The sequence below is a fragment of the Siphateles boraxobius genome, unplaced genomic scaffold (genome assembly GCF_051911475.1).
Source record: "Siphateles boraxobius isolate OS27281-9 unplaced genomic scaffold, OSU_SipBor_1 75, whole genome shotgun sequence".
NCBI classification, from domain to species: domain Eukaryota; kingdom Metazoa; phylum Chordata; class Actinopteri; order Cypriniformes; family Leuciscidae; genus Siphateles; species Siphateles boraxobius.
The window spans coordinates 1,471,934-1,495,000 of record NW_027509203.1 but is presented as its reverse complement, the minus strand read 5'-3'; the positions used below and the strand labels follow the sequence as shown (position 1 = coordinate 1,495,000).

Genomic DNA, 23,067 nt, shown 5'->3' with positions numbered 1-23,067 from the left:
TGCAGACTCCTGCTGAACATCATGCCTGGCCTGGAGACGGCCGTGGTCTTCCAGGAGAAGGTACTGTGAGCTCGTTTACACCGCCACTGCATGCGCTTTACTAGGGGTGGAACGTAAAAACATTAAAAAAAACATACTCTCATTTTGTTCATACAGGACATCATTCAAACTGCAAAGTGTACATATATTTGTGTACACTCGCAATAAAACACAACATTGTGCTTTTGTCACACTCTCTTGTCAAACTGTAACCTACAACTGTCACCAAACCAAAATCGCACGCACACACAGTTTTATTTTTAAGTTACACATTCTACATTGATTAATAAAGAAAATCAGACATGGTTTTTAATGGTAGTATTATTTTTTACGGAAAACAATTATTTATAATTCAGATGAGAATAAAGTTAGGGTTGATTTAAAATTAAGGAAAACAAATATATTGATCTGAAATAAAGCAAATTATTTATAAATTCATTCAGGTACAATTACCAAACATATCGCAAGGTCTTTTTGTCTTTTTATTAATTTAATGAATAAACTAATTTAATTATATACAATTATATTGTCAGTGCACTACAAATAAACTGGTTCTATGCCTTTATTAATAAAACTTATTAAAAAATACAAGGCTTAAGACATTTATAAAAATACCTTCTGCATTTTTGTTTTGCTTTTCACTCCATTGTACCGAACTTGCACCGAACCGTGATGTCTGAACCGAACCGTGACTTCTGTGTACCGTTCCACCCCTACGCTTTACTGACCGGAGAGATATCTGATGTATCAAAACCATTACATTACATCTCGGCACATAAATGTGTTTTCGTAAAACGGATATAAATCCAGTCTTCAGTTCCCGCGCTACATGCAGATATAATGGAGTTCACGTCACCGAACGCAACAGATATGAGCTGCACTTTATTGATTATCAGCTAATTTCAAAATCAAAGACCACAATAGGAGACAGCGCCAACATCACTGTTAGATCATATCGTTTCTTTACTTTTAATGAAGATTATGAATGTTGAGCGACGGCGTCTTACTTTCACTTTGATTTGTGATAGTTTGCGCGTTGGCTTGATGAATAGATGCTCAGCTGCTCATCTGTGGTGTCATATCTAGCTATAACATGACATATAGCCTAACATGCTCACATGTTTATTTTAAGCATTGTTGGGAGGAGGAAAGTTTACATTTGTGGTTTCAACAACCAGATGCATTTACACTTGTGCAGTTCATCTGTAACGACTTCCTGGTGTGGTTTGAGGAGGGCATTTACACCTGGTCTCTTCACGATCTGATAGCTATCCAATCACAGAACACGCATGAAGTGGCCAGGTGTAAACACCCCTACGGCTTCTGCTCCCTCGCGTCTGCATGCGGCTTGTAAGTGTGTGTGTGTGTGTGTGTGACAGGACGGTATAGTGGAGCGCTTGTTTAAGTGGGCCCAAGAGGCGGATCAGCCGCTCAGGATCTACGCTACAGGCCTGCTAGCCGGAGCCATGGAGAACCAGGACATTGCCGCTAACTATCGCGAGGAGAACTCTGTGCTGGTGAGGCCAGGAATAATATAATGATAATGTTTAATTTATATAGCGCCTTTCCCAAGCTCAAGGATGCTTCACAATAACAGTAAAGAACAAAAATCAGTTCTTGCATAATAAATGGACAGCAGACATTTGCCTAGTCCAAGAAGTGTGTGATTGCAGTTGCATCAAATACAAACAGAAACTAGTGTGCTAGTGAGTCCAGTGCTTGATTCAGCATGTCGAAACACTGAGTCACACACACTGCCGCTCAAAAGTGTGGGATCGGTAAGATTTTAATGTTTTTAAAAGTCTTCTCCTATGCATTTATTTGATAAAAACAACAACAACAAAAAAATAGTAATATTGTTAGACAGTTTAAAATAACCGTTTTCTATGTGAATATATAGTAAAGTGTAATTTATTCCTGTGATCAAAGCTGAATTTTCAGCATCATTACTCCAGTCTTCAGTGTACAAATTTTTTTTCAGGAATTTTATTTATTAGAAATATAATCTTTTGTAACATTATAAATGTCTTTACTGTAACTTTGATCAATTTAATGCATGCTAACTGAATAAAAGTATTGATCCCCCCGCCAAAAAAATAAATCTTACTGTCCCCAAACTTTTGAACGGTAGTGTTTAATGTGGCAAAAGCTTTCTATTTCAGATAAATGCTGTTCTTTTGAACTTTCTATTCATCAAAAAATCCTGAAACTAAATGTAAATAACTGTTTTCAACACTGATAATAATCATAAATGTTTCTTGAGCATCAAATCCTCATAGTGATTTCTGAAGGATCATGTGACACTGAAGACTGGAGTAATGATGCTGACAATTCAGCTTTGATCACAGGAATAAATTATATTTTAAAATGTATTCAAATAGAAAACGGATATTTTAAATTGTAATATTATTTCACAATATTACTTCTTCTTTTTTTTTATCAAATAAATGCAGCCTTGGTGCGCACCTTCAAAAACATAAAACATCGTACCGATCCCAAGCTTTTGAACGGCAGTCTATATGTTAGATCAGGCTCCCTGCGAATCAAATTTAAGGCCATGAAAAGATGTCGCTGCAAGAGGAAGTTATTCTGATTCAAGATTATCAGGAACATGAATTTCATAACAACGATGTGCACAGTTGAAGCATGTATATTATACGCTGCAAAACGGTGACTTTTAAAAGCCTGTTTGTGTGTCAGGTTCCTCTAATGCTGCAGAGACTGAGGGAGCTTCAGGATAAGGAGTCGGAGAGCCGGAGAGACGCCAAGCGTCCGAGCAAGAGTCTGGCTGCTCTGCTGCCGCTGGACGAGGAGACCGTGGACGGAGAGTTCGCTCCCAGCGCTCTGTCGGAGAGCCGGGGCGCCGAGCCCGTGTGTGCGCTGAGGAGCTTGGGCCGGTCCCACACGGGCATGAAGGGCCTGATGAAGCCGGCGTCTGCGGTGCCGCTAGAGCTGGAGGAGGGCGAGGGAGCGGCGGAGGGCTTGAGGAACTGGAGGATGAGGGAGAACGGAGGGAAGGTGAAGCAGAAGCTGAACTTCTCCATGCCGGAGCCGGAGCGCAGCTTCAGTGAGCTGTCCAACAGCAGCTGGTCTGAGATGAGCCCGTGGGTCATCGGGAATAACTATCACCTGTTCCCGCTCACCCCGGGGATCGAGCAGAGGCTGATCCTGCAGTATCTCACCCCGCTGGGCGAGTACCAGGAGGTAATGCCACACACACTCACTGAGGGGCAACGGGACGCGGACTCACACTAGGGATGGGCATTTTTCAAAAATATTATTTTCGAATATTCGGGCTCATACAAATCGAATATTCGTTTATTTAAATTACGTTCTTTTTTTATGCATCAAGTTTTTGTCACCATTTCTGAACAAGCTTACGATTAGGCAATATACACAAGCTTACGTTAAATCTTAAGGTTTTCTTTTAGTTGAAAACACACAATGTGTAAACAAAAAATGGTAGCACTTCGTTTTGGTAACACTTCCTTTTACAGTACGTTAACTTACGTGCACTTACAGTGTACTTGCCTAAGAAAGTACTGGGTAATATAAGGTAAGTACATGGGTTAAGGTTAGGTTCAGGGTTAGTACCTAGTTATTACCCATAATAATTACTGTAATTGTAATTGTAATCCAATTGTAATTACTATAATAAGTGCATAGTAGGGGTGGAGCCGAACCCGAATACGGTATTCGGAAAGGCACAAATAACGTGTTTTTTACGAATACTTATTTCGAACAAATACTTAAAAAAATATTTGTATTCGGGAACAAGAAAACCGTTATATCAAAAAGCTGTGTTTCCTCACGAGACCGCAGTCAGTGTATGCCCGGATGAGTGAGTGACTGAAAGGTGACTGACGGCTGCTCCACACAGCAACAGAGGGGGCTCGGCTGAGCGGAAAAAAAAACTTAACTGCGTCACTAACTATTTTTGTATAACTGGGTTCCGGAGGCAGTTTATAACTTTCGGGAAGCGGAGGTTAATCGGGAGATTATTCCATTACGCTGCATTATTTACGTCTGCAGTTGGGTGCTCTCATGTTCGCTCTGTTTCCGTAGCTCTGTTAGCTCGGTAATATAGACAATAGGCTGTTGACAGAGTAACGTTAACGTTCGGTTAAAATTTAAAAAGGTTTTAAAAAATGCTTGTGTAACTTAGTTGTGGCGAATTGTATGCACTTGTGAGAGTTATATGGTACGTTAAGTTACTCTGTCTTTTGCAGACAGCAAGATGTAGGCTAGTTAACCTTAGCATAGCTTCCCGTCACATTTATTAACTTAGCTGAAACATGGATTTCGTCAACCAAATAGAAAATAGTGTGGCTTCTGCTGAGCCATCTCTTGGTCCTCCACCAGCCAAAAAAACTTGCCCAAGTTCTGTGTGGAAGCATTTTACAGTCAGTGCTGCAGATAAAACCAAAGTGATATGTAATGTGTGCAAAAGTCAAATCAGCAGAGGCAGAGATATCAAACATCTGTCAACATCTGCTATGCATAATCACATGCACTTAAAGCATCCTCTCCTGGTACTGTCTGCCAACCCCCCCACAAGCACCAAATCATCATCACAGCCATGTTCTGCCCCTGCAAGTCAGTTTCAATCACCTTTATTAGCTGCATTTAATGCAAAACAGGCTTATCCACCCAACCACCCCACTGCAAAGCAAATAACAAACACAGTGGGAGAAATGATTTGCCTTGACCTGATACCCTACTCATTAGTGGAGAATAAAGGTTTTCGCAAGCTTCTCAATGTGGTTGCACCTCGATACCAGCTACCATCTCGTTGGCATTTCTCTCGCACAGTTATACCACAACTTTACCAAGATGCGAAAACAAAAGTAAAAGAAACTCACTCAAAAATTGAAGGGAAATTTGTGCACTGCACGTCTGACATCTGGACGAGCAAATTTTCCACAAATGCATATCTTTCTCTCACTGGCCACTGGATAGAATGCAAACAGAGTCCACAAGGAATAGATGAACATAAACGTGTGACAGCACTTCTCAAGATGGAGGTTCTTAATGAAGATCACACAGCAGCCAACATTCTACATCACCTCCAGGCCGTTGTGAAACAATGGCAAGATGATGTTGGAGCGAAATTTTCTGTTGAGTATTTTGTCGCAGATAATGCCACTAACATGGTTAAGGCAATGGCTGATGGTAACTATGTGCACATTAGGTGTATGGCTCACAATTTACACCTAGTGGTAACAGCTGCTCTAAAGGAGTGCCGGGGAGTGACCAATGTGATATTGATTACTCGCAAGATCACTGGGTTTGTGTACAGATCAAACAAAGCTGTGAACAAACTTCACAAAATCCAGGAAGAGCTTGGCCTTCCCAAGAACACTTTGGTGCATGATGTGTCAACCAGGTGGAATTCCTCCTTCCACATGCTCCAGCGGCTGTTGGAGCAGAGACGACCACTGACTACCATGTGTGCAGAGATGGATCTGGGAGGTGTAATGTCACACCATCAATGGGAACTAGTGCAGGCCATTGTGAAAATACTACAACCATTTGAGGAGGCAACACGCACTGTGTGTGAGGATGTGGCTTCTCTGTCTTCTGTTATCCCTTGTGTGCAGGCTCTCAAGACTGCATTAACAAACTTAAAGGTGGATGCGGATGTACTGGCTCTTCCAGAGGCAATTAAAATGGTGACCACATTGCAGTCTCAGTTGGCTCAGCGCTTCCAGGCTGTCTTTGATGACTCCTCGGGTCATTACTTTAAAGCCACCCTACTGGATCCCCGATTTAAGAGCTTACCCATGTCACTACTTAGTACATCAGAGTTTGACAGGCTCAAGGCAGAAGTGGCTGCAGAGGTGGATGCAGAACTCCAAGCGGATGCTGTTCCTGGGGTACCTGAAGCTGCCAGTTCATCCTCAGTTGAGAGTGAGACCAGTGGGCAAAAAAGCCTCTTTTGGGGGGCAATGCACAATCTTGCTAAATCAAAAGCCAAATCTGCCTCATCTGGTGCTATGACCTCACTCAAGATAGTTGAGAGCTACTTAGCTGAGGACAGCACTGAATCACTGACCTCAGATCCTGCAGTGGCCTTCTGGTCAAAAATGATGCAGCCACAGTCAGCCCTGGCTCATGTGGCAATGAAATATCTCACCTGCCCCCCAACAAGTGTCTCCTCTGAGAGGATCTTTAGCACAGCAGGAGATATTGTGTCCCCACATCGCTCCAGACTGCTCCCCTCACATGTGGAGGAGCTTGTGTTCACAAAATACAACATGGAGAAATTTAACTGAGAGTATGTTGGCAGAAGATATCCTCTTCCAAGTGAAAAATGGTTAAGTTATGGTTAACATAATAATAAAAAAAAAATAATAATAATAAAAAAACAACAACATTTGTGTCTGTTTTTTGGCACACAGTTGACAATAGCAGGGCTATATCTTTTAGTTTATAAGAGTATCATATAGAATACAACTTTTGTTCTGCCAGATCTCCCAGTCTGGGGTTGATAAAGTTTAGTTCTTGGAATTCTGTGCATTAGAAAGAAGTTCTTTCAGAAGAACAGTTCTTTGAAGCATTATTTGTTTTTATTCTGTCTGTTCAGCGTCCTCCAACAAGGACGGGTGGTGGTGGGGTTCATAATGTTCACAATTGTATTTTATTAGTTGTTGGTTTAACCATGGATGATGAGGTAATGGCTGTTATGTTATTTTCTTTTCAGTGACGTTCCTTGTTACATGTTCATTGCTGGATTTATGGAAAAACATCAACCAATATTGCATATCCATAATTATTATAATGGATATTATTAAAGAATACTTACACTATAACATAAATTAGAAGTGTAACGCAAAAAAAAATGGATTTTTACACCTTTTTAGAATTTTACTCAAATACAAATACAAATACTTTTCCCCCCTCAACAAATACAAATACAGATACAAATACCGGCTGCTTGCCACACCCCTAGTGCATAGTATGTACATGGGGAACAGGACTGTAAAAGGAAGAATTACCCTTTGTTTTACAGTCCTGTTTCATATGAACATACTATGTACTTATTGTAGTAATGACACTAACTAGGTATTAATCCTGAACCTACCCCTAAACCTTAACTTTACCCATGTAGTTACCTTACACTACTCACTACTTTTGTGGTAAGAACACTGTAAATACATTGAAAGTGCACGTACTGTAAAACAAAGAGCTACCCAAAAAATATAAAGAACGATTTTAAGCTCAAGCTGTGTGAACTGAATAAGCTGAGCAGACTGCGCCAGTTATTGTACATATACGCTCGAGTCAGCATATGGTTATCGTGTTTATATTGTTTCACATTCATGTTGAAAAAAACAATGATATCCACATGCTTGAGTGAGAACGTGCAGACGTTGCAGAGACACAAAGATAACGGTGTCTACTTTTTAAAGCCTTAAAGTGTCTTTTTATTACTTTTGAGAGGTCTTAAATTTTAGATGACATTTTGACTTGGATGTATCTAAATATTACCAAATAAAAATGTTGTGTTATATGATTTATTCTTCTTTATTTGTGGATTTGCTTGTTCACATGACAATTCGTGGCATTTACCATAGTGTTGTCAAAAGTACCTACTTCGGTGGCAAGTCGGTACTGAAATTTAAATAACGTGAGGCTTTGAGCGCTGTTGAGTAGAATCGGAAGCGCCTCTGATTGGCCATTGCGTTCACAGGCTCATCATACATGTCTGTGATTGGCTACAATGATCAGCGCTTCAAAAAAACATTTTGTAAATATACATCAGTGACACCAGCGAGCGCTTACACAGGTGTACGCGAGCGTTTGAAAGCAGAAGTCTATCAGCGGACCGGTCCTGTTTGTGCTTTCAAACGCTCCCGCTCCTGTTTTTAAAAATGCTTTCAACCGCTCCCGTGCGCTGATCATTGTAGCTAATCATTTTTTACATTTCAGTACCGAAGTCGGTACATTTGACAAAACTAATATACAAAATTGTGTCCCGCAGCTTCACTGCAATCGAGACTGCAGGTGTAACGGGGCGCGTATTCATACTAGGGGCACTTTAAAAAAAATATTGTATTTGAATATTTGGGCTCATAAAAATCGAATATTTGAATATTTATTTATTTAAATGACGTTTAACGAGTTTGTCACCATTTCTGAACAAGCTTATGATTAGGCTAGGGGTGTAACGGGCCGCGTATTCATACCACAAGCCTCTGCTATGGTCGAATATTCGTCGAATTTAAAAAAAACCTGCACATTTGAATGCAAAAACTGTGCATTTGAATTTTTGCTGTCAAGCGGTGCGCGTATTCCCCCTGTAGTCAATTTTATCCCTTTAAACTCCTCTTTGATCACCAAAATTACCTATTTAAAATTTATCTTCATGTCTTAAAACATCTTGAATGTAACTCGACACCCTCGCCTCATTTAGTATACACGGTTCTATGAATATGCAAATGAGCCCCGCCTCCACTCACTCACAGTAGCTCAGAGATCCACTCGTTGACGGTCACACGTTGATCTGATCGGTTACAAGGTAGATATTTAAAATTTGATATTTTGCGCCAATTTCCCAGGAATTTTGTTCTCTTGAACAAATGGAATAATGCATAAAACATTTGTGAATAAAGCTGCATTTCCCTCCCAAGTTAAATTTCCAACTTCAGATGCAAACACGTGGTGCATGTTTCACACAAACATTATCTTTTGACATTAAACACAAAACAACTCACTCTTCCTTGTTTAAAGCTGTGTGAAAAACCATCTGATAACTGATGAGTTGGAATGACACTGCTGTGTGTGTGTGTGTGTGTGTGTGTGTGTGTGTGTGTGTGTGTGTGTGTGTGTGTGTGTGTGTGTGTGTGTGTGTGTGTGTGTGTGTGTGTGTGTGTGTGTGTGTGTGTGTGTGCGTGCAGTTGTTGGCTGTGTTCATGCAGCTCGGTGCTCGTGAGCTGCTGATGCACTACATGGACCTGAAACAGACCAACGACGTCCAGCTCACGTTTGAAGCCCTGAAGGTACCAGACACACATCACACACTCCACAGGTCATCTCAATGTTTCTCATGATCATAAAAAACTTTTAATCTTGAGACTTATGCTTGTTATTGGTTTTGAGGCCTGTGTGATTGGTGTAATTGTGTTCTTGGGTATCAGTCAGATGTTGACTCGTTCTCTCTCCTCGCTCTGTGTTTCAGTATCTTGCATCTCTCCTCCTCCATAAGAAGTTTGCTGCCGAGTTTGTTGCACATGGAGGAGTGCCGAAGCTGCTGGAGATCCCTCGGCCCTCGATGGCTGCCACCGGCGTCTCTCTGTGCCTCTATTACCTCGCGTACAACCAGGACGCCATGGAGCGGGTGAGATGCTGTCACGATCGCTGGCTTTAACCAGGGCTCCACGCTAACGCTTGTCCGGGACACGCAGATTTTTTTGAAGGGGCGAGTAAAAGAGAATTTTAAGTAGCTGATTAAAATGTCAATAACAAAAAATAACCATGGAATCACAAAAACGAGAGAATGATTGTGATCAAAGGTGCAGATATGACCATATGCAGATTTAAATATATCAAAGCTGAGTGAACACTTATGAGAATATTGCTTCAGAATAAATTATATTTACAACACAATTTTTTTTTTCCGGACAAGCAACTTTTTTACTCGGAAGAGCAAATGACAGATTGACTTGTCTGAAGGACACATGAAAAGTCTTAATGTGGAGTCCTGATCTAACTGGTATAGTCTGATTCCTCCTTTTTAGGTTAGCTTTTTCCTAATGGTTTTAATAATTTTGTTATCCAGTGTGTTCTTTTGTTTTCTGTACGCTTTGTATTTCTCTCTGTGTATTTTTTACTTTTATTTTTTTATCATTGTATTTATATTGTATAAAGTGCCTTGAGAAGCAGCTTTAAAGGCACTATAAGAAATGCAGGTGTGTATGCTCGTGTGTCTCAGGTGTGTGTGCTCGTGTGTCTCAGGTGTGTGTGCTCGTGTGTCTCAGGTGTGTATGCTCGTGTGTCTCAGGTGTGTGTGCTCGTGTGTCTCAGGTGTGTATTCTCTTGTGTCTCAGGTGTGTGTGCTCGTGTGTCTTAGGTGTGTGTGCTTGTGTGTCTCAGGTGTGTGTGCTAGTGTGTCTCAGGTGTGTGTGCTAGTGTGTCTCAGGTGTGTGTGCTCGTGTGTCTCAGGTGTGTGTGCTCGTGTGTCTCAGGTGTGTGTGCTCGTGTGTCTCAGGTGTGTATGCTCTTGTGTCTCAGGTGTGTATGCTCGTGTGTCTCAGGTGTGTATGCTCCTGTGTCTCAGGTGTGTATGCTCGTGTGTCTCAGGTGTGTGTGCAAGTGTGTCTCAGGTGTGTGTGCTCGTGTGTCTCAGGTGTGTGTGCTCGTGTGTCTCAGGTGTGTGTGCTCGTGTGTCTCAGGTGTGTGTGCTCGTGTGTCTCAGGTGTGTGTGCTCTTGTGTCTCAGGTGTGTGTGCTCGTGTGTCTCAGGTGTGTGTGTGCTCGTGTGTCTCAGGCGTGTGTGCTCGTGTGTCTCAGGTGTGTGTGCTCGTGTGTCTCAGGTGTGTTTGCTCGTGTGTCTCAGGTGTGTGTGCTCGTGTGTCTCAGGTGTTTGCTCGTGTGTCTCTGTGTCTCAGGTGTGTGTGCTCGTGTGTCTCAGGTGTGTGTGCTAGTGTGTCTCAGGTGTGTGTGCTCGTGTGTCTCAGGTGTGTGTGCTAGTGTGTCTCAGGTGTGTGTGCTCCTGTGTCTCAGGTGTGTGTGCTCGTGTGTCTCAGGTGTGTGTGCTAGTGTGTCTCAGGTGTGTGTGCTCGTGTGTCTCAGGTGTGTATGCTCGTGTGTCTCAGGTGTGTGTGCTAGTGTGTCTCAGGTGTGTGTGCTCGTGTGTCTCAGGTGTGTGTGCTCGTGTGTCTCACGTGTGTATGCTCCTGTGTCTCAGGTGTGTGTGCTAGTGTGTCTCAGGTGTGTGTGCTCGTGTGTCTCAGGTGTGTATGCTCGTGTGTCTCAGGTGTGTGTGCCTCAGGTGTGTGTGCTCGTGTGTCTCACGTGTGTATGCTCCTGTGTCTCAGGTGTGTGTGCTAGTGTGTCTCAGGTGTGTGTGCTAGTGTGTCTCAGGTGTGTGTGCTCGTGTGTCTCAGGTGTGTGTGCTTGTGTGTCTCAGGTGTGTGTGCTCGTGTGTCTCAGGTGTGTATGCTCGTGTGTCTCAGGTGTGTGTGCTCGTGTGTCTCAGGTGTGTGTGCTTGTGTGTCTCAGGTGTGTATGCTCGTGTGTCCCAGGTGTGTGTGCTCGTGTGTCTCAGGTGTGTGTGCTCGTGTGTCCCAGGTGTGTGTGCTCTTGTGTCTCAGGTGTGTGTGCTCGTGTGTCTCAGGTGTGTGTGCTCGTGTGTCTCAGGTGTGTGTGCTCTTGTGTCTCAGGTGTGTGTGCTCGTGTGTCTCAGGTGTGTGTGCTCTTGTGTCTCAGGTGTGTGTGCTCGTGTGTCCCAGGTGTGTGTGCTCGTGTGTCTCAGGTGTGTGTGCTCGTGTGTCCCAGGTGTGTGTGCTCTTGTGTCTCAGGTGTGTGTGCTCGTGTGTCTCAGGTGTGTATGCTCGTGTGTCTCAGGTGTGTATGCTCCTGTGTCTCAGGTGTGTGTGCTCGTGTGTCTCAGGTGTGTGTGCTCGTGTGTCTCAGGTGTGTGTGCTCGTGTGTCTCAGGTGTGTGTGCTTGTGTGTCTTAGGTGTGTGTGGTCGTGTGTCTCAGGTGTGTGTGCTCGTGTGTCTCAGGTGTGTGTGCTCGTGTGTCTCAGGTGTGTGTGCTCGTGTGTCCCAGGTGTGTGTGCTCGTGTGTCTCAGGTGTGTGTGCTCGTGTGTCCCAGGTGTGTGTGCTCGTGTGTCTCAGGTGTGTGTGCTCGTGTGTCTCAGGTGTGTGTGCTCGTGTGTCTCAGGTGTGTGTGCTCGTGTGCCTCAGGTGTGTGTGCTCATGTGTCTCAGGTGTGTGTGCTCGTGTGTCTCAGGTGTGTGTGCTCGTGTGTCTCAGGTGTGTGTGCTCGTGTGTCTCAGGTGTGTATTCTCTTGTGTCTCAGGTGTGTATGCTCGTGTGTCTCAGGTGTGTATGCTCGTGTGTCTCAGGTGTGTATGCTCTTGTGTCTCAGGTGTGTGTGCTAGTGTGTCTCAGGTGTGTGTGCTCGTGTGTGTGCTCGTGTGTCTCAGGTGTGTGTGCTCTTGTGTCTCAGGTGTGTGTGTCTCAGGTGTGTGTGCTCGTGTGTCTCAGGTGTGTGTGCTCGTGTGTCTCAGGTGTGTGTGCTCGTGTGTCTCAGGTGTGTGTGCTCGTGTGTCTCAGGTGTGTGTGCTAGTGTGTCTCAGGTGTGTGTGCTAGTGTGTCTCAGGTGTGTGTGCTGTTGTGTCTCAGGTGTGTGTGCTAGTGTGTCTCAGGTGTGTGTGCTCGTGTGTGTGTGCTCGTGTGTCTCAGGTGTGTATTCTCTTGTGTCTCAGGTGTGTGTGCTCGTGTGTCTCAGGTGTGTGTGCTCGTGTGTCTCAGGTGTGTGTGCTCGTGTGTCTCAGGTGTGTGTGCTCGTGTGTCTCAGGTGTGTGTGCTCGTGTGTCTCAGGTGTGTGTGCTCGTGTGTCTCAGGTGTGTGTGCTCGTGTGTCTCAGGTGTGTATTCTCTTGTGTCTCAGGTGTGTGTGCTCGTGTGTCTCAGGTGTGTGTGCTCTTGTGTCTCAGGTGTGTGTGCTCCTGTGTCTCAGGTGTGTGTGCTCGTGTGTCTCAGGTGTGTATTCTCTTGTGTCTCAGGTGTGTGTGCTCGTGTGTCTCAGGTGTGTGTGCTCGTGTGTCTCAGGTGTGTGTGCTCGTGTGTCTCAGGTGTGTGTGCTCGTGTGTCTCAGGTGTGTGTGCTCGTGTGTCTCAGGTGTGTATTCTCTTGTGTCTCAGGTGTGTGTGCTCGTGTGTCTCAGGTGTGTGTGCTCTTGTGTCTCAGGTGTGTGTGCTCCTGTGTCTCAGGTGTGTGTGCTCGTGTGTCTCAGGTGTGTATTCTCTTGTGTCTCAGGTGTGTGTGCTCGTGTGTCTCAGGTGTGTGTGCTCGTGTGTCTCAGGTGTGTGTGCTCGTGTGTCTCAGGTGTGTGTGCTCGTGTGTCTCAGGTGTGTATGCTCCTGTGTCTCAGGTGTGTGTGCTCCTGTGTCTCAGGTGTGTGTACTAGTGTGTCTCAGGTGTGTATGCTCGTGTGTCTCAGGTGTGTATGCTCGTGTGTCTCAGGTGTGTGTGCTCGTGTGTCTCAGGTGTGTATTCTCTTGTGTCTCAGGTGTGTATGCTGCCGCACTCGCTGCTGGCGGAGGTGGTGAGCTACACGCTGTGGCTGCTCGAGTGCTCCCACGCCTCCGGCTGCTGCCACGCCACCATGTTCTTCTCCATCTGCTTCTCCTTCAGAGCCGTGCTTGACCTCTTCGACAAGCAGGACGGCCTGCGCCGGCTCGTCAACCTGGTGAGCTCTTCATAGGGCGTAGGGATCAAACAATAAGAGTTAAAGGATTACTCCACCCAGAAGTGAACATTCTGTCTTTAACCCCGTGTCCTAACCAGATGCGATGCGATAGATAAGATTCCAGCGATAAGCAGTTTGTATGTTTACACCAGACTCGACACGATTATGAGACCTGACAAAATCATTTCACAATCAGAAGAGCGTGTGGGCGGAGTCTTTGCTAACACACTACACTCGCAACAATCAATCAGAAATCATGGCCAATCAGCAGAGCTTGTCTTTCTGCAGGCGCACTGCACTCTCAACCAAATCAATCAAAAATCGCAGCCAATCAGAAAAGCGCTTCTCTGTTCAAGAACAATGCGCTTGCAAAAAAATCAAACAAACTCACAGCCAATCAGAAGAGTGTGTGAGGGGAGTCTCTGCTAGCACCCACAGCCAAATCAATCAAAACTCACAGCCAATCACAAGTGTGTGTGGGCGGAGTGTCTCTGCAGGCGCACTGCACTCACAACCAAATGAATGAGCACATAATAAAATTCATAAATGTTACACCATTTTAACATGATTAAGTGATTAAAACAAGCATATCCACTTTCAGTACAGCTGTAAATAATATTCAAACTATCTCTAAATTCTTTTAACATTAAATAAAGCACATAATTAGTACCTGACATTTGTTGTAGAAACCGTTTGTAATGTATAATCGGCGACGCTCATCGTGGTCGTCGACTGATTTGGACAAAAACTCTGAATAACATGGAAATTATGCCTTTATTACACGTCATGGCGTCGCGTCTTTTCTCATGACAGCGAAAACTGTATGACTTTTTTTTCCTGTGGAACATAAACAAAAACTGAGATAGGGGAGAGCGGGGCACAACCTAACACATTGTGGTTTTGGCTCAATTATTACAAAAATAATTAAGTTAGATTCATCTTTCTTTTTACACAAACAACATACACATCTCTGCTACAAATGAACACTTAAAGTTTTTTTCTAGGATCTACCATTTTCGTACAGTTGCACTGAAAGTGACAGAAGTCTAAATGGTACAACTTACCCCATATGCGGTGGGTAATTGTAACAGACATAGGGGTTAATTGTAGCACTTGTGTGAAACACACATCATTCAGTACTATTGTATCTTAACCATTATTGTATCAACCATTAAAAACAGGCTAAACAAGTGATCAATGCATAGTAAACTAAAAAAAAATAATAATTCCAACATTGTTTGTGAAAGTCCAACAAAGTTAAATATATAAATAAATACTCAAACCTGAAACGTTGTGTGGCTCCCGTTTTCATTTGATTATCATCGTACACTTGGCGGCTTAGTTGTAACACTGTGCTACAACTAACCCCACTGTGTAAAACATATTTTAAGCCTAGCTAACAGTTGCTAGGAGTTGCTGACATGTTTCAAACCGGTGCTATGTTTTAGCCAACAAGACAGTGATTAATGTCAGATAAAGTTAGATTTGGTGACGTACACACCACACTCAGAAACCGAAAAAACCTATGATGAAAAAATGTACTTGCATGGTGTCAAAACACTCTTTGTCCAGTATCTTCACGAAATCGTATCAACTTTCCACAAATTTGCGGGAGAGCGTCTTCTGGGAGCAGGAGAAAAAGAGCGGAAACACACCCCGCTTGATCCTGACTAATTATGTGAAAGGTCCGCGTTACATTTAACCCCGCGTTAGGTTGTGACCCGCGCTCCCCTATATCTCAAAATCTATATATTTTTGTCCATACAATGGAAGTCAATGGGCTTTAATGTAATTTAATTTGCAACGTTCTTCAAGATATCTTCTGAATATCTGCCAGAATTGTAGTGTTTGGGTGGGGTGTCCCTTTAAGAGAAGCGGGTGTGTTCAGAAGAACAATCCAGTGTGGTGTGCTGGTCTGAGCTGGCCATCAAACTGCTTTATTCTGATCAGGCTAGTCTAGTTTCATGGTTTTAGGAGGGTTTTCTCAGCTGGCCTGGGAAACTAGTTCAACAACACGCTTGCTCAGGCTGGTTTAAGATGGTAAAAATGTACTTGTGAAAATGTTTTGTTCACCATATTCATCAGTTACTCACCCTCATATGGAAGCTAGTTTCCGCCACAGAATAAGAAATAAAAAAGCTAATTGTGACTTTTGTGAAAAGTCGCAATTATTTAAAAAAAATGTATTATTCTGTGGCGGAAACAAGCTTCCATACACTCATGTCATTCAAAACCCTATTTTATTATTATTTTAACTTTGAAACTGGTTTGTCATTGATAATATGGATCTTATTCAGACTTGTTTGAACTACAGTTCTCAGTTTTATGCCACAGTAAAGGCTCAAAGGTTTACAGCAGAAACGTATTATAATGTTATAATAAAGCTGTGAGTTGTATGATTGTTCATAGCTGTGTTAGCATGCTTCTCTCACGCAGTGTTAGCTGACGTCTGCTGTGTGTTGTAGATTAGCACGTTGGAGGTCCTGAACCTCGAGGACCAGGGGGCGCTGTTGAGCGACGACGAGATCTTCTCGAGCCGGCAGACGGCGAAGCACACCTGCATGGCCCTGCGCAGGTACTTCGAGGCTCACCTGAGCATTAAAGTGGAGCAGGTCAAGCAGTCGCTGCAGAGAACCGAGGGAGGGGCGCTCATACACACACAGCCTTATTACAAGGTACGTCTGTTCAACACACCACCGCTGACGCACGGTTCATCGCACTGCCATGTGACTTCAGTGATGTCACTGTCCTGCTGCGTCTGCGCTAGATTTGAAACCTTAAGGTCTTGTGGACTGTTTGTCATCTGAAATATACTTAACTGATCAAGAGTTTTTGATGATTTTTTGATAGTCTCTTCTGCTCCCCAAGGTATTATTAAACAGCTGTTTTCTGTGAATATACAGGTATCAGTATTATCGGTATCAGACAAATGTTCATATCGGTAATCCCTAATATATAGTAAACTGTAATTTATTCCTGTGATCAAAGACAAATGTGAAAGTCAGCTTTGATCACAGGAATTAATTACACTTTACTGTATATTAGGGATTACCGATATGAACATTTTGTCAGATACCGATAATTATGTATATTTGAAAGCCGATAACCGATATATTTGCTGATGCATCTAAATCCAATTTCTTTTATTTGTTTTAGAGTGATTACATAAACAAGTCTCACCATTAAAAGCCATGTCCCAAACACACAATTATGATGTTCTCATTATAATTTTATGTAGCCTATATGACAGACTTGCACTGCACATGTTGCACTTTAGTGTACTTTATTATGTGAAGTGATTTACAATCATATTTCATACAATTCAAAAACATCATGTTGAACAGTGCGCATCTGAAGCTTCTCAGCTGAAGGAAATAGTACATTATCGGTTTTAATATATCAGACAAATTTTCTTATCAGGCCAATAACGATAACAATAAAATTAACATATATCAGCCGATACCGATATGGTGGATGATATATATCGTGCAATCCTAAAAACAATATTTTTTCACCCGTCTGATATTGATATAGAGGCATTTCACATGTCTATGAGCGTAATATTGCTTATATAAATATTCAAGTATATGATGCTGCTTTCATTCTTCAAGAAAAGCGATATCTTTGTCATAGTATCCTCAGGTGCTCTTCGGGCTTTCAAAATCACAGCTTCATTGGTACGAAACTCGGTGACTTATGGCATGTTGAATGTGAACACGCAAAAAAAATTGAGGGCATGATTCGAGCAGGCTAAGTGGTCGTAAAAAAAATGTCACACATGCTCTTCGGTCAAAAATGACCAACCATAGGAAATGAATGGCAAATCGACAAAAACACAAAAATTATCTACAAATCGGCCACGATGCAGAAAAAAAAGTGCTCAGCAATGAAGGGGTGAAACTCTAAAACATCAATAGTGAAAAACAGACACACACACACTTGATCTAGATGGATTAAGCTGTAAATTTTATAATAATATATATATATATCAAATATCGCCTCTTAATTAGTCAAGTTGAGGAAAACTGGAGGCAGTCTATGCAACTTAAAAAAATGACATAAACAGGCCGTATAGAATGTAACATGTTGTTATTATTAGACTTAAAGTGTCTTTCAAATAGACGGAAAAAAACATGAACGTCCGATTGGCGTCAATCAACGCTAATTGTTTTTTACTATGGTTTCACACACATTCACTTTTTGAAACATTGAGGCACGGATGTACATAATACAAATAAATAAAACATCTCCAGTTAACTAGCAGATCATTCATTTAGTTCGCTATTAAATAAGAGATCTAGCGCTAAAATCTGTTTGTGTAATCAAGCTGAGCGCTCGTGTCCGCTGCTATCAGTTGCATGGACGACGCGCTGCGCGAGTTGCGCAATCTTCACTCGGACGCGCGTTTCAATCTATCACCGTTGCGGAGACTCTCTATTCATCCCGGTGAAATCACAAAATCAAATGCACACAAAGGTGTCCCTGCTTGTTATAGACTGTAACCACTGGTGAACATAGGCTATTCAGTTTTGATGAGAGAGAAAAAAAACTGTACGAGTGCGCGGATTAGAACCACTGATCTATAGGCTATAATGAGATATTCCTGGGTCACCATCGTCTGACCTCTGGAAAAAGCTTTTAAGGCTAGTCTGTCTGGGCCTGGCCATATTTGAAACGTCTCACTCAATCGTGCGTTGTTTAGGTCTGTATTACAGCCGTTTTAGGCGTGCGCTTTATTTGAAATGCAGCATACGATGTTTCATAACTTTCAAACTTTATTTGTACTCAATCTGTATTGTACTCAACTAACTTTTACAGAATCTGTACGAACCCTGTTTTAATGAATAGAGTTTTGGAAGGAAGTTAAGGTCTGAAATCTGGCAGTTAGTGCTTTGTGAGCTGTAGATGAGTGGAGTCCGCTGTAGACGGGCTGGATCGGATCTCAGGTGATCGTGATCCCCACGGTTCGGAACGCAAGGGATTCGCGGATTAACTGCTAAATTTAACCATCATAGTGTGAAAGTTTATCATTTGGAAATGTTTTGTCTTGCCAATTTACACTTTCAAACAATTTTAAAAGCAGAAGAGGCGAAAATCGTTACTCGCTCCAACACCGAATTGATTCCTCTTTTGCGTTTCTTTGCCCGGACACACACACACACACACAAAATTATGTCTAAATATCCGTCTCGGCAAGTATTCTCTCGCTTCTGTCGTGAGTGAACAGTTGAGGAGGAAACCGGATGTTTGTCAGTTTATTCGGTCTTAAAGTGACCGTGGACTAATATTCCTGCTGTTGTCTGTGACAATAATGTTAATAAAACAACAAAATACAAAGTAAAGTAGTGTTGTTTATATTTAGGCTTAATTCATTTCTGTACCTATACTTGGACTTTGTAACTTTATTTAGTATTCATCTGTGCTTGAGTATTTGTTCATATTTTATTACCATTCACTTTTTTTAATAATGTTTGAACTTTATCAGTTAGGCTAGTAGTTTTTGATGTGGTGTCGAAGAACTTCAAGTGAGGTTTAAGTGATAAATGAAAGCAAAGTTACATGCCCCCCCCCCCAATATATATTTTTATTTATTTATGATCCAATAAAGATCCGATCCGTGGCTCAAAAACCGTAAATGATCCGAACGGTGAATTTTGTGATCACCACTAGTTGTAGATGGTGTTAACGTGTTCTCCTGTTGCACTGTCGCAGGCCTGCTCCTACACGCACGAGCAGGTGGTGGAGATGGTGGAGTTCCTGATCGAGTTTGGGCCGGCGCGCCTGTACTGGGAGCCTGCCGAGGTCTTCCACGTGCTGTCCTGTGTGCAGCTGCTCCTGCAGCTCATCTCCATCGCCTGCGACTGGAGGACCTACTACGGCAGGTGAGGAACCGGCTCACGCTGCGAGACGGACTTTGTTTGAGGTGTTTGTGTGCGTTTTATCAAAGGTGCAAACAGTTATTTTGTTTGATGTATCGCAGTAAACTTTCTGATGGCAGTCATCTTGGACTTTCTATCGGTGTGAATGGAGCATCATCCAAAAAGCAAAGGTTTTGGGTTGTAGATGCAATAATTTAATACATGCTGTTTGCACAAATTCCATGAGTAAAAGTGTCAATGATAATACACAAAGTAGAGTTGGCCAGTTATGGGATCGCAGCATGGAGGACTGATGTACGGGTGGCAAATATGAGCAAAAATCTATATATATATCATATACATGCACACACATTATTATTTGTATCAGGCGATAACTCTTCCTGTTTGCCGATGTGTCGGACGCGAGCCTTTTATTTTGGAAGCACTGTGAACACAAGCATCCGAGCATCCAAACTCCCATTCTCCATCTTCAGTAGTTCACCGTCCCTGCTGATCAATTAAACCAAGTAAACTCTAAACGAAGAGCTACTGTAGTGTTTGCTTTAGGCCTGTCACTTTTTATTCGATATTCGAATATGCATTCGAACATGACGTGAAATATCCGTATTCGAACTATAAATAAACTATCCGGTTTTTAAATTGCCATGTTTAGCGCATTTTTTACAGTCTATGATTAGACCGTTTTTTGTTTTTTATTATTGTTTGCCATCTCATCCAGGAGCGGGCGCTTTAAACGTATTGTAGCGTAAGCCCATGACCAAATCAAGCGAATAATAGCCTCCCTGTTTTGAAAATGGAAGATAACGCACAGAACGACAGCCCCTAGCGGAGAATTACGACCTCAACTCATCTAAAAAGTCGAGTCTGGAAATATTTTGGGGAATATTTCCAGGAAATATTTTTGGGGATCTCGTAGAAATTCGAATATATTCGAATACATTACTTGATATTCGATAACCGTTCGAATTAGATTTTTCTCAAAAGTGACAGCCCTAGTTTGCTTTTCTATTATTTGGAAGCAGGACTTTTATTTTGAAAGTGCTTTTAAGGCATGGGTTGATTTGAGCACCAGTGTACTGTGCAACTGTACAACTTCAAAAACAATATTCTCCAATATAATATGCTCAAATTAGTCATTTGTTCATGAATCAAGTTGCATTTATTTCTACAGCGCTTTTTTTTAAAGTGGAAAAACACAATGTAAATGTTCTGCATATTGCCCACTCCTATACACAAGTATTCATGTCATGTGACTCATGATGTACACACTTTTTTATTTTGATTTTCTGAACATGAACATCAGTCAGAATTTTTTTTTAATAGTCACATGTTTTGGTTGTTACCCCTTACCCCAACTTAATCAACTAGCCCCCGAAAAATTAATAAATAATAAAAAATGATTTTTCAAAAGAACTGTTGCACTATTGTGTAAAACCTTCAGTAATGAGGGGGACAAATGACGTTGCACCTTTTGTGGTGTGTGTGTTTCAGGGCGGACACTGTGCGGTACGCGCTGGACATCTTGAGCATTCTGACGGTCATCCCCAAGACTCAGGTCCTGCTGTCGGAGAACGTGGCGGTGCTGGACGAGAGCGGGTCCTCCATCTCCACTGTCGGTGAGAAGTGTTCCTGAAGCACACGTGGACGTCAGTGTTTGTACCTACAGAAGCCCGATGCATTTACTCTTACCATATATAGCAGTTAACATGCTTAAAACATCTGCGTTTAAACATCGGCAGAGACGTTTAAAGTAGAGATCCACGGAAATGAAAATTGTCCGATACCGATAATTGTTTATATTTTTATGTAGCTCATATGACGGGCTTGCGCTGCACATGTTGCACTGAACCGTATTTTCCTTTTTTGAAGTGATTCGAATCATATTTCAGGCAGTTCAACATCATGATGAACAGTGCGCATCTGAAGTGTTTCAGCTGAAGGAATACATTATTTATCGGCTTTAATATATTGGACAAATTTTCTCATCGGGCCTGTACCGATAACATAAAAAGTCAACATATATCGGCCGATACCGATATGGTGGCCGATATATCGTACTTCCCTAATTTGAAGGTAACTTTACACTGTGCTTGGGTCAGTTTTATCAGATTTAAGGCCATCAAAAGTATTAAATGGTAAAAAATTAAATTAAGAGGTCTTAAAAGGCTGTGATTTGAATTAAATCAATGCAAGTGCTGCATGTTTCAAAAAAGGATGAAACTCTTTATGCATATTATTATTATTTTTTTAAATTATAATTGCCAATTGGTATTTTTATTACACACTAAACTATATCTGGCATTTAATTCAACAAACTCTTGTAGTTTCCATCTAGGCCTGTCAAAAATAGGAAACATTAAGAACATTCAATATAGAAATTTTTGTTAACGGCACAATATTTATTTCCTTACTTCCTTTCTTATTGTCATATCAGCAAAATTCAATATCTACTAACCTCTCATTTGTCTTCATATATTGGTACTAGGGATGCTCCGATCGATCGGCCGGACATTTGGTATCGACCGATAAACGCATTTTATAACTCGATTGGTACTCACTAAACTTGGCCGATCTCACAAACCGATCACAATTTGATGACGCCAAAACAGGAGAAGGTACATGATGCATGGGGACTTAAAGGATTTGGCAGTCATGTCATCACCGTGGAATTGCAATGAAAAAAATGAGCTATTTGCCGTGTATGTTTCAAAGAAATCTCACGTGCAGAAGAATTGTCCTCCAGAGAGATCGCCTTTCTGAAGAGTATTCGCTCGCTCAGTCCACACAGCGCTCAGTCCACACGCAGCGCTCGGTCCACACGCAGCGCTCAGTCCACACGCAGCGCTCATCCACACGCAGCGCTCAGTCCACACGCAGCGCTCAGTCCACACGCAGCGCTCATCCACACGCAGCGCTCATCCACACGCAGCGCTCAGTCCACACGCAGCGCTCATCCACACGCAGCGCTCATCCACACGCAGCGCTCAGTCCACACGCAGCGCTCAGTCCACACGCAGCGCTCATCCACACGCAGCGCTCATCCACACGCAGCGCTCATCCACACGCAGCGCTCAGTCCACACGCAGCGCTCAGTCCACACGCAGCGCTCAGTCCACACGCAGCGCTCATCCACACGCAGCGCTCAGTCCACACGCAGCGCTCGGTCCACACGCAGCGCTCAGTCCACACGCAGCGCTCGGTCCACACGCAGCGCTCAGTCCACACGCAGCGCTCAGTCCACACGCAGCGCTCGGTCCACACGCAGCGCTCAGTCCACACGCAGCGCTCATCCACACGCAGCGCTCAGTCCACACGCAGCGCTCAGTCCACACGCAGCGCTCAGTCCACACGCAGCGCTCATCCACACGCAGCGCTCAGTCCACACGCAGCGCTCATCCACACGCAGCGCTCATCCACACGCAGCGCTCATCCACACGCAGCGCTCAGTCCACACGCAGCGCTCAGTCCACACGCAGCGCTCATCCACACGCAGCGCTCATCCACACGCAGCGCTCAGTCCACACGCAGCGCTCATCCACACGCAGCGCTCATCCACACGCAGCGCTCAGTCCACACGCAGCGCTCAGTCCACACGCAGCGCTCATCCACACGCAGCGCTCATCCACACGCAGCGCTCATCCACACGCAGCGCTCAGTCCACACGCAGCGCTCAGTCCACACGCAGCGCTCAGTCCACACGCAGCGCTCATCCACACGCAGCGCTCGGT

At 43.2% G+C, this 23,067-nt stretch overlaps 1 protein-coding gene across 6 annotated transcripts in view; it reads left to right on the top strand.

The window, feature by feature from the left end:
* The window catches only part of dcaf1 (ddb1 and cul4 associated factor 1), a 50,544-nt gene that overhangs the window by 12,751 nt on the left and 14,726 nt on the right, over positions 1 to 23,067 (top strand). For 4 of the 6 annotated variants that reach the window (XR_013197399.1, XR_013197398.1, XM_077217590.1 and 1 more), the window contains exons 5-14: positions 1 to 60; positions 1,419 to 1,556; positions 2,740 to 3,243; positions 8,940 to 9,041; positions 9,221 to 9,379; positions 13,281 to 13,460; positions 15,926 to 16,135; positions 19,173 to 19,342; positions 19,441 to 19,509; positions 20,831 to 20,955. The exon at positions 1 to 60 is cut by the window's left edge and continues 54 nt beyond it. Coding sequence is in view for 4 of the 6 variants with exons in the window: in XM_077217590.1 (XP_077073705.1) it covers positions 1 to 60; positions 1,419 to 1,556; positions 2,740 to 3,243; positions 8,940 to 9,041; positions 9,221 to 9,379; positions 13,281 to 13,460; positions 15,926 to 16,135; positions 19,173 to 19,342; positions 19,441 to 19,509; positions 20,831 to 20,955 (1,717 nt within the window). In the remaining 2 variants the exon portion in view is untranslated. The remainder of the gene's footprint in view (positions 61 to 1,418; positions 1,557 to 2,739; positions 3,244 to 8,939; positions 9,042 to 9,220; positions 9,380 to 13,280; positions 13,461 to 15,925; positions 16,136 to 19,172; positions 19,343 to 19,440; positions 19,510 to 20,830; positions 20,956 to 23,067) is intronic. The other 2 variants (XM_077217593.1, XM_077217592.1) reach the window with 1 other exon arrangement.